Raw genomic sequence first — 13,921 nt, forward strand, 5'->3', positions numbered from 1 at the left:
AATTTCAATGCCTTTCAGAAAAGTATGTCAACCAAATTAACACCCTTTATTTGTCTAGTCGAATGTATTGATATATGTATTCGGTTCGATTTGATTAATTTGGCATTTCCACATATTTTTCCAAATCGAAAGGTTAAACGTTTGGTGCCAAACCCAAACCCAAACTTTTAATTTTTATTATTGTAAATTTTTTATAAAATAGTTTATATAAGAAAAATACTATGATTCAAAAACGGAATTACTCAAAGGGGATGAAATATGAATACTAATTCACTAAACTACCATACACTAAGACTCCTAATCGAATAGAACCATAGAAGTGCCACAACTACCTACAACAACAAAACCATGGAAAACAGCGGTTCACTTAAACCGGGTTCACATCTATCCTACTTCCTACCTTGTTCTGATGTTCTCTACTCCTCGTCAGATGCTTCTTCCCGAACCGGCAACCGGAGGAGGTGGACCTCCTTCCTCTGCCTCCTTCTTCTGCCGCATTTCCAGAACTTTCCGGTGGTTATTAGAGTGAACTTCGCTGGAAAAATTCGGGCTACCCGCCGGTCGATACTCTGGAAAAAGCCGACCCGACTTGAACCGGACCCCGCATGCATTACACAAAGTTTTGGCGCCTAGTGGACCGGCTCGCCACTGTGGAGTTTTCTGAACGAGGCAATGACTGCAACGCCGAGGCTGCTGCGGCCAGCCGGACCCCGGCGTGTCAGCAGTCGCCACCGGCTTTTTCTTCTTCTGCCTCTTAACCGTCGGCGGTCTGCCCAAAATTTCCTGCGTGGGTAACAGAGCGTTTGAAGTACAGGACGAAGAGGAGGAACATGAATTTGAGGAATCCGTCAACGAAGACGACAACCGGAGTGACCAAACACGGCCGCCGGTACGACTCCGCTTGCTTCTCGCTTTTTTCTGAACCAAATTCCTAAATGAAGGATTTACAGCGACGAGATTTACAGTTTCTGTCTCCGGTTTCCTCTCCGAGCATGTTAAGAAGTAGCCGCCGCCGGAAAATGAGTCTTCGACGAATTGTGACACCCATTCAAGGTCAGCCACATCATCTACCTGTTACAAAAGGTTCAATTTTCAAATCCAACAATCTTTTATTCACCAAAATGAAAATAGGTTAATTAATTCGCACCGGAAAACAAAGTTCCGTGTCGGAGACGATGGTGGTGGCTTTATCCTCGTTGTTCACTATTTTCACCGGAGAAAGAGAGGAGATTTTGTCGTTTTTGGAATCATCTGTGTGTTTCAGAACTTGGGAATTATCGTCTTCTTCGAGAAAACTGCCGTCTGAGGAGAAATCCAGTAAACCGTCTACGAAGAAATCGTCGCCGGAGACACCATTCACGGCCCAGAAATCATCGGAAAACGACGGTGTAAAGTGGTTTAATTTAACACCTGTAGAACTGGTTTTTGATGCTTCTTCAACACAGTACTCCATTTGCTTCTTTTTTCAACTATAATACACTACACCCATTAAAACTTTCAGAAACTGAATAAAGGAAGCATATAAACATGTTATATGTAATGTAAGAAGTATCGAAACAGAAATAACCTGCATAACAAAAGGTTGGGAGAAGGGGGAAATAAATGGAGGTTTACTATGATTTGATGTTATCAAGGATAAGAAGGAGAAAGTAGTTGCGTTATTAGTTAGTAACCCCACATGCATGGAAAAAAAACAACTGAGTTGATCGTTTTATCTTGAATTATTTTGTATTATTAAATTGATAAAATTATCAAAATATATTATTACCCTTTCATAAATTTTATCAGCTTAAAAATTAAATACTGTTTATATTACATAGAGCATCACCATCTCAAGAAGTACGGACAAAAAAACTCAAATACCAATTAATTTTAACAAAACAGATGATTTACAACAAAAATTATGGCTTAAACTTTTGCCAATTTCGAAACACCTCATTTCTCATTTCTCGATACATAAAATTCAAAATTAATTGGCCCACTGCTTTTTGACAAATTTGCAAAAATAGTTGACTTCGTATTGTCAGGGCCACCACCATCTCCGCCGCATTAATTACCTTTCTTCGAAATTTGGATGTCACTCCCGCCTTAAATACATTTTTTAGAAATCCAGAATTTAATCGTATCATATATTCGAAAAAGAATTTAAACAACATCCACAAGATCCATGTCGTTATGTAATAACTGAATTATAAAATATTACAATTCAAATAACTGGATTTTAGCCACAGCCCTGCTAGTGTGGTAATAAAATTTAGCCACGCAAAAAAAATAAAAATGAATTTTAATTTTTTGTTAAATAATTTTTATTCAGTGAAAAAGGATGACATCATTTGGTGACCACCTTGGATGCCTACGTATATGTACATTTCTTTTCTTATTAAATCTCATCACTCTCTCTGTTTCATCTTTGTCTTCCTCCCCTAGCCTCTCTTCAATGACAATCATAAAGCTATCTTCTACACTAATGCTCTCCTCTTACTACTAACCTCTCCCTTATATGTCTCTCTTAATGGCCAGTTGCGAATCCTCCTACCTCGTATTATACATAGTTTACAATATGGTATCTTTAATCTATGATTTGATTAAGTTAAGGATGATACATGAAAGTTTTTATATGATTAAATAGTGTTTGAAACCTAGTATAAGCAATATAAATCTTTAATATTGGTGTTGGAAGCGTTGTAGTATGATTAGCAAAGTATGTTGTTGTTTTTGGACAAAAGTGATTACTTGTTTCCATCAGGCATGGAGAACTTCTCCCTAAGCCATGTACTATATCTTGAGGAATATCACAAAAAAAAAAATCATAACTTAGTCTTAAGGATTTGGAGAAGAATTCGGTTGCTTATTGTTACCCTAGGGTTAAGTATTGAGTGTTTGATAGTTAAAATGTGTTAAACAAGTTTAATAACATTAATTTGTTAATCAGGGATGGATTAGTGATAATGACTTTTGAATATGGTTACTTAGGTGATACTTGATATCTCGTTTCATCTATTGAAATGGTTTGGAAGGTCTGCTACACTTGTGAGATGGGTTCATTATCCAAGAAAACAAGTTCATATTAAACATTCTACTTTGAACTTTCTTATTCGAAATGCTATATGCATATACAATGCAAAGTACTATATGTAATACTTGTGCATTCACCAAATGATTTTTGTAAAGTGTTTTTAAGAGGGGGACAGACTTCTTGTTTTGAAATAAGATTCATAATATCATATTATGACTTTGTGCATCTAGTTAGGATGGGTTGATACTGTTTAACCTGGTATCCGATCAGAGACTCGAGATTTTTTTAGTAGCCCACATAAAACTAATATTTAGAAGATATTTTATTTGAAACTTAAGATGTATATAAGGATATTTATTTTACATTTGTCTATTGATTATTTTGTTACACTCATGTATATCTTGACACTATAAAAATTTTAAAATAGGAGTTGACCATTTGAAACATTTTCAACTAATTGTTTTTTTTAAATGATTCCATTTTATGAAATTTACTTTATATAAATTTTATATTTCAAATAGCTCATAGTAAAGAACATTTCACTTAAATTTGTTGTGTTCCAATCCAACCATTTAGTTATGGGCCCCATTTGATACGTATTTTTCCAGGTCCAACTAGATCTTTCTGGCTGAATGGACCGGAAAGACTGTTTTATTTGCACAAAAGAAAAGGTCTTTCTCGGTAAGATATGTCTTTCCCAGAAAGCCCCAAAATCATATCTTTCTGGCTGAAGAGGCTGGAAAGACAATTATACACTAAACCCCGCCTCTCTCTTTCTTTATTGTATTGTTAATTTTTTAAAATTTATTTTTTATTGAATTATTTTTTTTCATCATTCAGCACAGTCAATCAGATGTACAATCAAACAACATTGTTTCTTTCCCAGTCAGAAAACTTTCCCAGACAACACTTTCCCAGACAGAAACTATCAAACGTGACCTTAGTCTGTTTAAATTTCTAATTATATATTTCAAATTGAATTAGTTTTAGACTCTATAATTTTGTTTGGTAAGTTTTGTCATTATTATAGATTTTTTTCTATAACTGGCCTTATCAATCAAAACGCAAATTGGTTTTTGTTATCAATCAAGATGTTAATTGGTTTTTGTTAGTTATAATCTTTAAGATATATATGAATTTTTCTTTTACATGTAATGTAAGACCATAAATAAAAATATCTCATTTAGTTTTTTATGGGTCAATGTAAAGGTAACAAAAGAATATATGAAATGATTCGTTTTTGTACAAAAAACCGCATCATAGACTAACTACGGAATTTAGCATTGAGATATTATTTGTTTCCCGTTCTAAAAAAAGTTATATTTGTTGTGTTAATGGACATTTTTTTATTACTACACTAAAGTATATCTTGTACAATAGATGATTGCATATAGAGTTTTTGTCGAACATTAATTGGTCAAGACTTGTTAACCATAACATATGACTAATGTCTACTAATATTAATATTTGCAAGATTTGATCTCCGTTGCAGTATGAAGATGCTATTGACATAATTATGATAATCCAAATATAAGATTCACAATCGCTTTCATTGCAAACAAAAAAAATCATGAAATTTGGGAGGAAAAATGTGTCTAAAGAATTCTTGAAGCACAAAGGGTAATACAGGAGTAGTGGGACAATTCATGATTATAGAAACAAAAAGCCAAAGGGAAAGGAACAAAGCAAGGCATGCCTTGGAAGCAAAGAGTACATAACAGCCAAATTACTTGTTGTCCCCTTCCTATATTCATTTAAATATAAAAAAGTAATAATGTTTCATAATAGTGTAACTACATACATATGTTACTACGCAACAATTTATAAATGATGTAATATTTAGGTGATTGATATGAAAGCTCGTACAATCATTACTTTGGACCATCATTGAGAGATTGAGCCGTGATATGAGCGTGAAATGGATGTGGCGTTTTCTTGAAAATGATCATGCTTTGTGGGTTCGGGTTATGAAAGCAATCCGCGGTGACGATTGTCTTTTGATCAATAATTTGGTCGGGGTGCATCAAAACAGATGTTAGTCTAATATTATTCGTGTCTCTAATAATTGCATAATAAAAGTGTAAGGACCCAACTTTTTATCAGAGTTTTACAATAAACATTAAAAAACAAGCGTTTCAAAAAATTTTACATCCTAGAATACATTCGGGTTTACAACATATTTTAATCATAATTTAATGCAACAAAGATATATCAAATAAAAATCCGCATCTAGTATCATTGGTGTTACTACCTCCTTTCGTACTACGGCTACTAAAGTACGACTACTACATGAACTTGCAACATATGAAAAACTACAAACATCAGACAACAAATTTGGTGAGTTATATATAAACCACTCTATTCTTATATTCTCATATTCTATCACTCTATTCCTCTATTCTCATCTTCCCATACTCTACCATTTTCTTTTCTCTTTAAGACCCACATGGTCTAGGTCTAGTCACATAAAATAACTACATCGATCATGTAGAGTGGCAACATAACTCTAACCTTACCGGTGTACAATCATTTGAACTCAAACCTCTCACTTTGATCCATCGCGGATCCTTTAGCCACATTTCATTTCAAGAATCCCTCGCGAATTTCAATGATCCCTTACGGATCCACTACATATAATCCCTTACGGATCCTCTACATATAATCCCTTGTGGATTACAATGATCCCCTACGGACCATCTACATAAAATCCCTTTGCGGATTACAATGATCCCTTACGGATCCTCTATCTATAATTCCTTGTGGATTACAATGATCCCTTACAGATCCCCTATGTATAATCCCTCGCGGATTACAATGATCCCTCACGGATCCTCTATGTATAGTCCTTCGTGGATTGCAATGATCCCTCACGGATCCTCTAGGTATAATTCCTTGCGGATTACAATGATCCCTTGTGGTGTGGATCACAATGATCCCTTGCGGATCCTCTACGTATAATCCATCGCGATTACAATGATCCCCAACGGATCTACTACTTATAATCCCTCACTGAGTACTTTGACTGGCTATCTTTTACTTTCACTTTCTACTCCTTTACTCAATGTGTGTGTGTGTATATATATATATATATATATATATATATATATATATATATATATATATATATATATATATATCTTATTATCTCTCTATCTCTCCATATTTCTATCTCTTCTCATTCTATCTAGATCTCTATCTCTTCTAATTATCTCTCTATCACCAACCCTTCTCATTTTCTCTCTATCTCCAACTCCTCTCATGCTCTCCATCCCTATCTTTTCTCATTATCTCTCTACCTCTAACTCTTCTTATTCTCTCTCTATATATCTATCTCATTTCATTCTCTTTATCTCTAACTCTTCTCATTCTTCCTGTCTCTAACCCTTCACTTTCTCCATATTTGTATATCTTCTCGTTCTCTCTATCTCTAACTCTTCTCCTTCTCTCTGTCTCTAACTCTTCACCTTCTCTCTCTCTCTCTCTCTCTCTCTCTCTAACTCTTATTGTTCTCTCTGTCTCTAACTCGTTACCTTGTTTTCCACACTACTTGGCACATAAACATTCTATCGTATCATTTCATTAAGAAATCTCCTACTATCAATCAAGCACTTAATTTCTTAAGTACTTAAACTAAACATTCATCTAATAAATTTTAGGTATCTAACATAATATCACTAACATATTGTAACATACTGATGATGAGGTACTTAAAATTTTAACCCTAAGTATGAAGATTATTTTCATTTTAGCCTATATGTATGAGAAGTGTTGCAAAATGGCCCATAGTGGCATTTTTGTAAATTTTGGGCGGAGCTCACGGACGTTGGACGTACATAGAGTACGCTAGGCATACATTCCAAAACCTCAAACCCTAATTTTTAGAGTTTGGACCCTATTTAAGCATCATTAAGTCCACAACTTGTCTTCTTTCATCAGCCTCCAACCCACTTTCGTCCTCAAGCAAATCCTAATCCATCTTAAAGCATTCTTGATCATTTGTGTGTGTTTTGGTAATCTTAAAGTAAAGAGGAAGAAGAGAAGATCATCTTGGAGGAGTGAGACTCTTTGGATCCAGAATAGAAACATTACTTGGCATCATTTTGAGGTAAAAAGCTCTGAACTTGATGAACTTATGCTTATATCTAGTTTGACCATGAAGTTTATGTTCTTTTGGTCCCATTAGTTTGGTATTTTGAGTATAAGCTACTCTAAATCATTTACGTTGTCCTTTTAGACGCTTTGGAGTGTTTAGAAGCATAAAAATATGGTCTTGGTCTTTATTTCCCTTCCATGCATGTCTTAATGGGTTAAGAGGATAGAGCTTTTGGTATTTAGCATGTAATGGCCATGCAAGACCATAAAGTTGGAAATTTTATGGTCAATGACAACATTTGGGGTCTAGATATGTAATTTAGATGTAGGGGCTTAAGCATTAAGCTCTTAATGAGATGGAAAAGGAGCCAAGCACGTACGTTGGGCATACCAAGTGGTACGATGCGCGTACACGGTCAAGCCCCCATTTTTGGGCAATGCTCGTGTATGCCACGTGTACAGGCTGAGTACGCCCAACGTACTCAGCTGAGTTGACTCGGTTGACTTTTTGACTTTTAGGTATGACCAGGGTTTGACCAAGTTTGACCTAAGGGTATTTTGGGTATTTTGAGTTATGTTTGAGATTGGTCATTATTTGATTAATAGGTGATGGGTAGAGCTGAGATTCGGATCATAGACCTATTCAACTATTTGTTCAGACTGAGAGGTGAGTTTTCGTCACTATACTTGTGGGTCGAAGACACCAAGGCTGAACCAATGGATTGATATCCTGATATATATACTGATTGATGATATGTTGAGTATGTGGTAGATCTGTATGATTATATGACGGCTGTTGATATGCATTAGACTGGTAGATCTATAGGACTACCTATGATTACTAGTTGTATGATTATCTATTCGTTGAATATGTTTGTTATTTGTTATATTTCGACATGTTATGTTAGGGTTGAGACTACTACTTTGTGCTATCAGTCAACCGACCGAGGCAATCCAACCGGGAGGTTCTGACCAAGGCATTCCAGCCGGAAGGTTGTGGGCCAGTGTAGTCCAACCAAGAGGTTGTGGACCAGTATGTGATATGCATGGCAATCCAACTAGGAGGTTGTGGGCCAGGGTAATCCAACCGGGAGGTTGCGGACGCATCATGAAAGATTGTATATGTTATGTGTTGTGTAGTGGTACTTTGGGGAATCACTAACATTTGACTTACAGTTTTAGTTTATTGTTTTAGGTACTTCAAATGATCGCGGGAAAGCGAATACGTCGTGCACATCTTCCTATTTTTATGATATTGGATCTTAGGAAAACTCTTATTATGATTATACTATTGAAACAATGGTTTTGTAAACACTTTATGGTTAAAATGGGTTGTTTTTGAAAATTTTAAATTTCTATGATTTTTGGGATGTTTCAAGTTGGTATCAGAGCCTTGGTTTGAGAGAACTGGATGAACATTCGAGACTCAAACTTGGGAACTATAAAAGGTTTAAAATGGTTTTCAAAAGTAATCAAGGAAGGATACCATGTGTATGATCAACCGGAGCAAGAAAGTATACCCCAAGTTACCCCACTATTATTTGATATGATGTTTATGATAGAACAACATGCTAGTGACATGCTAGGGATCTTCACAAATTGCATGATAGAATTCCCTGATGTATGATGCCTGATAGCCTAGATTTACTTCATATATGAAGTTGACATCATTATTGTAGTTGCTTTCTAACACTCCAAATCATGTACACCTTTGAAACCCTTGAAAATGAATTAATTGGCAAAAATGGTCCCTCTCGTACGTTGGGCATACCTAAGGGTACGCTTTACGTACTATGGGAGAAGGATCGTGAAGGAGCCTTGCGTACGTAAAGGTACGCCGGGCATACGCAACAAAGGGCCAAAATCCTAAATCTCGGACTTGACCCCTATTTAAACACCTTTTAGCCTCTTGGACCAAACCCTATCAGCCTCTTTAGCCTCATTTCGTCCACCTACAGCTGAGATATTGTGTGAGAGGGTTTTATGAGCTTAACGAATGGGTTTTGTGGCCATTTTAGAGTTCATTCAAGAAGGAGAAGTTGTCAAGGAAGCTTGGAGTGTCTTTTGGCTTCAAGAATCTGCATATAGTCGACCTTGAGGAGCTTATGGAGGTATAAAGCTTGGACCTTTCCATCTTAATCACTAGATCCTAGCTAAGGTTTTCTATTTTTGTCACATTGGTTGATGTTGTACCTCTTCTTGTGAGTTAAGAAACTCCAGAGGATGGAAATGACAGATCTGAGGTCCCTTGGTCCTTTTGCATCATAAAAATGGAGTCTTGGTAGGTGTTTTGACCTCATGCATGGGCTAAGAACCTTAGAAAGGTCTTAATTGGGGTGTTGGGAGCATATGAGGCATGGAAAGGCATAAGTTGCCAACTTTATGCCCTAGGACGTCTTAATAAGCTTAGATCTGACTTTTGGATGTAAAAGAATCGGGTATTAAGCACTTAATGGAGAAAGTGTTGAAACTGTTAAGTATGTTAGGTGTAACCTAGCGTACGCCGCACGTAAGCCCCAGAGACGCAGTACACTACGCTTACCAGGGTGGCACACTAAGCATACGCACCACATATGGACTTGGACTTTGTTTTGGGCCTTGATCTGTTGGGCCTCAATTGGTTATTGGGCCTGGGCGTATTTTGGGATAGTGGACCACTTCATCTGTTTTGGGTCATAGATGTTATGATTGGGCCTTATTGGGCCATGAGGCCCATTAATGATTTTTTGGACATGGACTTTGGGCCTTTATGGAAGAACTTGGGGTTTGGGTTTCCCTTTGATCAAGTGAAGTCCTAACATTGGTTAATATTATTATTCAGTGCGGGTGGTTGTGGACAGTTAGGAGAGCAGCTTTCGGATTCTTCGGTCAAAGGTGAGTCTTCTCACCATATCAATGGGTCTATGGCACCAAGGCCGATCCATTTTATGATATGCGGATTATTGATTGAATATGTGATATGATAGTATGACATTTGCATGGAAGACCACGTGGGGGTTCCCGTGGCATTTGGTATAAGACCTTGCAGGGTTTCCATGACATCCTAGGATATCTGCTTGTATAATTTGCATTCTGTCTTGATGGTAGGAAGACCTTGTGGGGGTTCCCAAGGCATGAAGACCTTGTGGGGGTTCCTAAGGCAGGAAGACCATGTGGGGGTTCCCATGGCATATAAGACTACGTGATGGTTCCCGTGGCATTAGGTGTAAGACCCGAGAGGGTTTCCAAGGCTCCTTATATGTTGTATGCATGGCTTATGTGATATGTGTAGCTTATAGCTAATTTTATATGTGTTATGTCATTTGTGTGTAGGATATGCTCTAGGGGACTCACTAAGCATTAGCTTATATTTTGTGGAATGGTTTCAGGTGCATCTGAGCCCAAGGGTAAGGGCAAGGCTTGATGGTTCAGTGTGCACTCTCTCACCGACATTTTATGGGACACTCTAATGTTTTTTTTTAAATAAAACTGTAATGAATGTGGATTTGAAAACAATTGTTTTGGGATTTCATGGTTTGTGGAAATGGTTTGATTAATTAAAATTGAAAAAAATTCTTTTGAAAAATTGGGTCGTTACATGCTTAGTGTATGCATCATCTAAGATTTTATAGCCAGGGAATGTTTGGTTTAGCCTTTGACCTATTTCTTGTTTGGTTTTGGGCTTAGGGTAGCATCAAATATTTGAATGGCTATAGGATCTGGTGTTATGTGTGATTAGCATACGATAGTGTTGCAGGGTTGGTGGAAGTTTCATGGATGAGTATATGTGTGAGCAGTCAGTCAGAGGAGAAATGTTTAATCACTCTCGAGAGAGTGAGGATAGGATGTATGTGTATCCTAGTTTTTGTATTTGTGGTGAGCGATTGTGATGATTCTTCATACAAATACGAGTAGGTGTGGAAGGTAGTATGGGCCCATACTATTGAAAGCACAAGACCTATACGCATATCAAGGAAGTCACAAACCCCAAGGGTTTAGTCTCGTCTCATGAATGTGGCAATGTGTATTTGTGGCATTTCTGCCATATTTTGGTTTATATTCAGTATAGTGTTTATAAGAGTATTTGGTTCCGGGTCTAGAGCGAGCGGCCAGGATAGGCCAGAGTTAACTGATGATCAGATTCGGGAGATCACTGCCACTGCGGTGGTTGCTGTTGTTTGGAGGTCTATGCTAGAGATGTTTGGGTCTATCAAGACCATCATTATTGAGTCTTTGACGATCAGTATACTTCTCTTTCTGATGTTGTCATTGTTGCCTCTACCGCGACCGTTTCTACTGCAGGGATTCGAGGGGAGAGAGCTTTCCAGTATCGGGACTTTGACAATATGAATCCCACAGATTTTGATGGGGTCAGGGACCCGATTGTAGCGTTAAGGTGGCTATACGATGTGGAGGGTTGTTTCTTCACATGCCCTTTCCCTGCTGACCAGCAGGTCAAATGCGCCCTAAACCTTCTCCAGTTAAGGGAGAATGATTGGTGGAGATAAGTGAGTGACTCTTACACTCCTGAGCAGAGAGCTGCTGTTACTTGAGAGCAGTTCTCGGAGATGTTTCACTTAAGGTATGTTCCCTTAGTGGAGAGGGAGTGGTTGGATCAGGATTATATGGATCTGAGATAGGGGATTGAGACAGTGACATAGATCATCAAGATGTTTACTGAGAGAGCTCTTTTGTGCCCTTAATTTGTTGCTTCTGAGCAGGTGTAACATCCCGGAAATTCAGAAGTATAGTTGAAGGGCTAAAGTGTAAATAAGAAGGTCGACTCGGCGAGTCAATGGGTAGACTCGGCGAGTCGAGTCGCGATTTGGTCATGTGCTAAGTGACTGACTCGGCGAGTCGGCGGCTAGACTCGGCGAGTCAATGCTGGAATGAGAAAACCCTAATCGTGGGAGTTGTGCCCTATATAAAGAACATAACACTTTTTCCCCAGCCTCTTTACCTTCCTTTTGAGTTCCAGAAACCCTAGATTCGTGTGAGCTTTCCTTGGTGAGAGATTAGAGCCTTGGAGGAGGGAATTTTGGAAGGAAATTGAAGAGCAAGAAGATTGGAGCAAGGGGCTTTGCAGAGATTTGGTTCATTCTTCAGTTGGAGCTTTCTTTTGAGGTAATAATTTATTGCTTAAGCTCCTTGATCCTTTGTTGCTTGAGTTTTGGGGCATTTCTAGAGTTATTTCGGTTTTGAAGGTTGGATCTGAGGTTGCTACCTCAGATTTGGACTTGAGATGGTCCGGAAGATCATAAAGTCCCTGTTCTTGAGTTGTGAGTGAAGCTTCCTTGTCCCAAACCCTAGCCTAGAGTGTATATGGCTTAGATCTCTTTGGATTCACGTAAAGTTTGCCACTTTACGTGATGGGTGGCTTGTAGGAGAGTAGATCTATGGATTGGATCCCCTGCATGGCTTGGAAAGCCACTGTATGGATTAAGAACTAGAGGTACTCGGCGAGTCACATGGGTGAACTCGGCGAGTTGGATGATGATGAGCAGGAACTCGACGAGTTGGAAGAACAACTCGGCGAGTATGTTGAATGTTGCCTTGGACTCAGCGGGTCTGGTCGTGGAGTCCTAACCTTTTTAGGTTGAGCTGTGAATCAGTGGGTCGAGGGACGACTCGGTGAGTTGAGTGAGAAAGGACTCAGAGTTGTTGGACTCGGCGAGTCTTGGGGCGACTCGGCGAGTTGAGTCATGGATTGGGAGTTCTGAGTATAGGGACTCGACGAGTCAGTGGGTTGACTCGGCGAGTAGAGTCAGTCAGGAAGGTTGACTTTGACTGAGGACTTTGACTTTGACCAAGAGTTGACTAGTTGACTTCCAGGGGTACTTTTGGTAATTGTTGGCAATTATTTTGAGTTCAGTGATTTGGTGTTGGCTAGTGGTGGAGATCGTGTCAGTGGTCGGAGCAGCTTGGTCTTATCTTTTCAGTCGGCAGTTGCAGGTGAGTTATCCTCACTATACTGACAGGGTCTACGGCACCAAGGTCGGCCCTCTATCGGATGGAAATCCGGGTATTGTTTTTATGTTATTGCTTTGCTATGTTTGCATCCTGGTAGTTAGGATGGTATACATTAGGGACCTGGTTAAGGTCGGTATTCTGATAGTTAGGATGTTATGAGCAGTATGTTATGGACCGGAAGGTCACCATGTTATATGCGGTTATATGATATGTATGTGCTATGTATGTCATGTATGATAAGGACCGGAAGGTTAATATGATATGGACCGGAAGGTCAACAGAGTACGGACCGGAAGGTCAACAGAGGTATGGGATGGAAATCCCCTGAGACATTCGGATCAGAAGATCCCATGGAGTCATGGCCTGGAAGGGCGTATGTGTTGTTATGGCCTGGAAGGGTGTATGTGATGTTATGGCCTGGAAAGGCGTATGTGCTATATGTAGTAGTTTGGGGGTAATTCACTAAGCTTTCGGGCTTAAAGTTGTGGTTTAATGTTTCAGGTACTTCAGGAGACCGTGGCAAGGCAAAGGCGTGATCGTACCGCTCCTCGTGTTTATGTTTTATGATATGGATCTGGGAAAAATACTCTAATAATAAAAGTATTGAAAGCCTTTTTGTAATGAATTAATGAAAGTGAGTTGTTTTTGAAAAGTTTAAATTGGTTTGAATTTTTACGGTGTTACAACAGGCTCAGATGACCCGATACTTGAGAATGATCAAGAAGGATATCAGGCAGTTTGTAGTCACCCAACACTATGGTTCCCTCGCCGAGCTTCAGGAGGCCGCGAGGAGGCGATAGATTAAGATAGAGCTCTAGTCGAGAGAGTTGAGGCATGCTCCTGTTCACTCTCAGCCTACGGCGA

The 13,921-nt window shown here is 38.6% G+C and overlaps 1 protein-coding gene and 1 long non-coding RNA gene across 4 annotated transcripts; one reads left to right on the top strand and one right to left on the bottom strand.

Annotated features, from left to right (window-relative positions):
* Positions 1-238: 238 nt before the first annotated feature.
* Positions 239-1,715, bottom strand: LOC111913340 (GATA transcription factor 5). 3 transcript variants are annotated; one of them, XM_023909061.3, is made up of 3 exons: positions 1,568-1,715; positions 1,148-1,479; positions 239-1,071 (listed from the first exon to the last, which is right to left on the bottom strand). In XM_023909061.3, the coding sequence occupies exons 2-3, from the start codon at positions 1,451-1,453 to the stop codon at positions 427-429; spliced, it is 951 nt and encodes a 316-aa protein (XP_023764829.1). In that variant the 5' UTR covers positions 1,454-1,479; positions 1,568-1,715; the 3' UTR covers positions 239-426. The 3 variants fall into 3 exon arrangements, with proteins under 3 accessions (XP_023764829.1, XP_042755189.1, XP_023764828.1); XM_042899255.2 differs by having other exon boundaries at positions 1,148-1,469; positions 1,568-1,686; XM_023909060.2 differs by having other exon boundaries at positions 1,148-1,573.
* A 10,100-nt stretch (positions 1,716-11,815) lies between these two features.
* On the top strand, positions 11,816-13,736 carry LOC128132072 (uncharacterized). Its single transcript, XR_008230005.1, has 3 exons — positions 11,816-12,211; positions 12,960-13,039; positions 13,559-13,736. It is a non-coding gene; the product is annotated as an uncharacterized LOC128132072 (long non-coding RNA).
* The last annotated feature ends 185 nt before the right edge of the window (positions 13,737-13,921 follow it).

Source organism: Lactuca sativa, chromosome 2, assembly GCF_002870075.4.
Source record: "Lactuca sativa cultivar Salinas chromosome 2, Lsat_Salinas_v11, whole genome shotgun sequence".
Classification (NCBI taxonomy): Eukaryota; Viridiplantae; Streptophyta; class Magnoliopsida; order Asterales; family Asteraceae; genus Lactuca; species Lactuca sativa.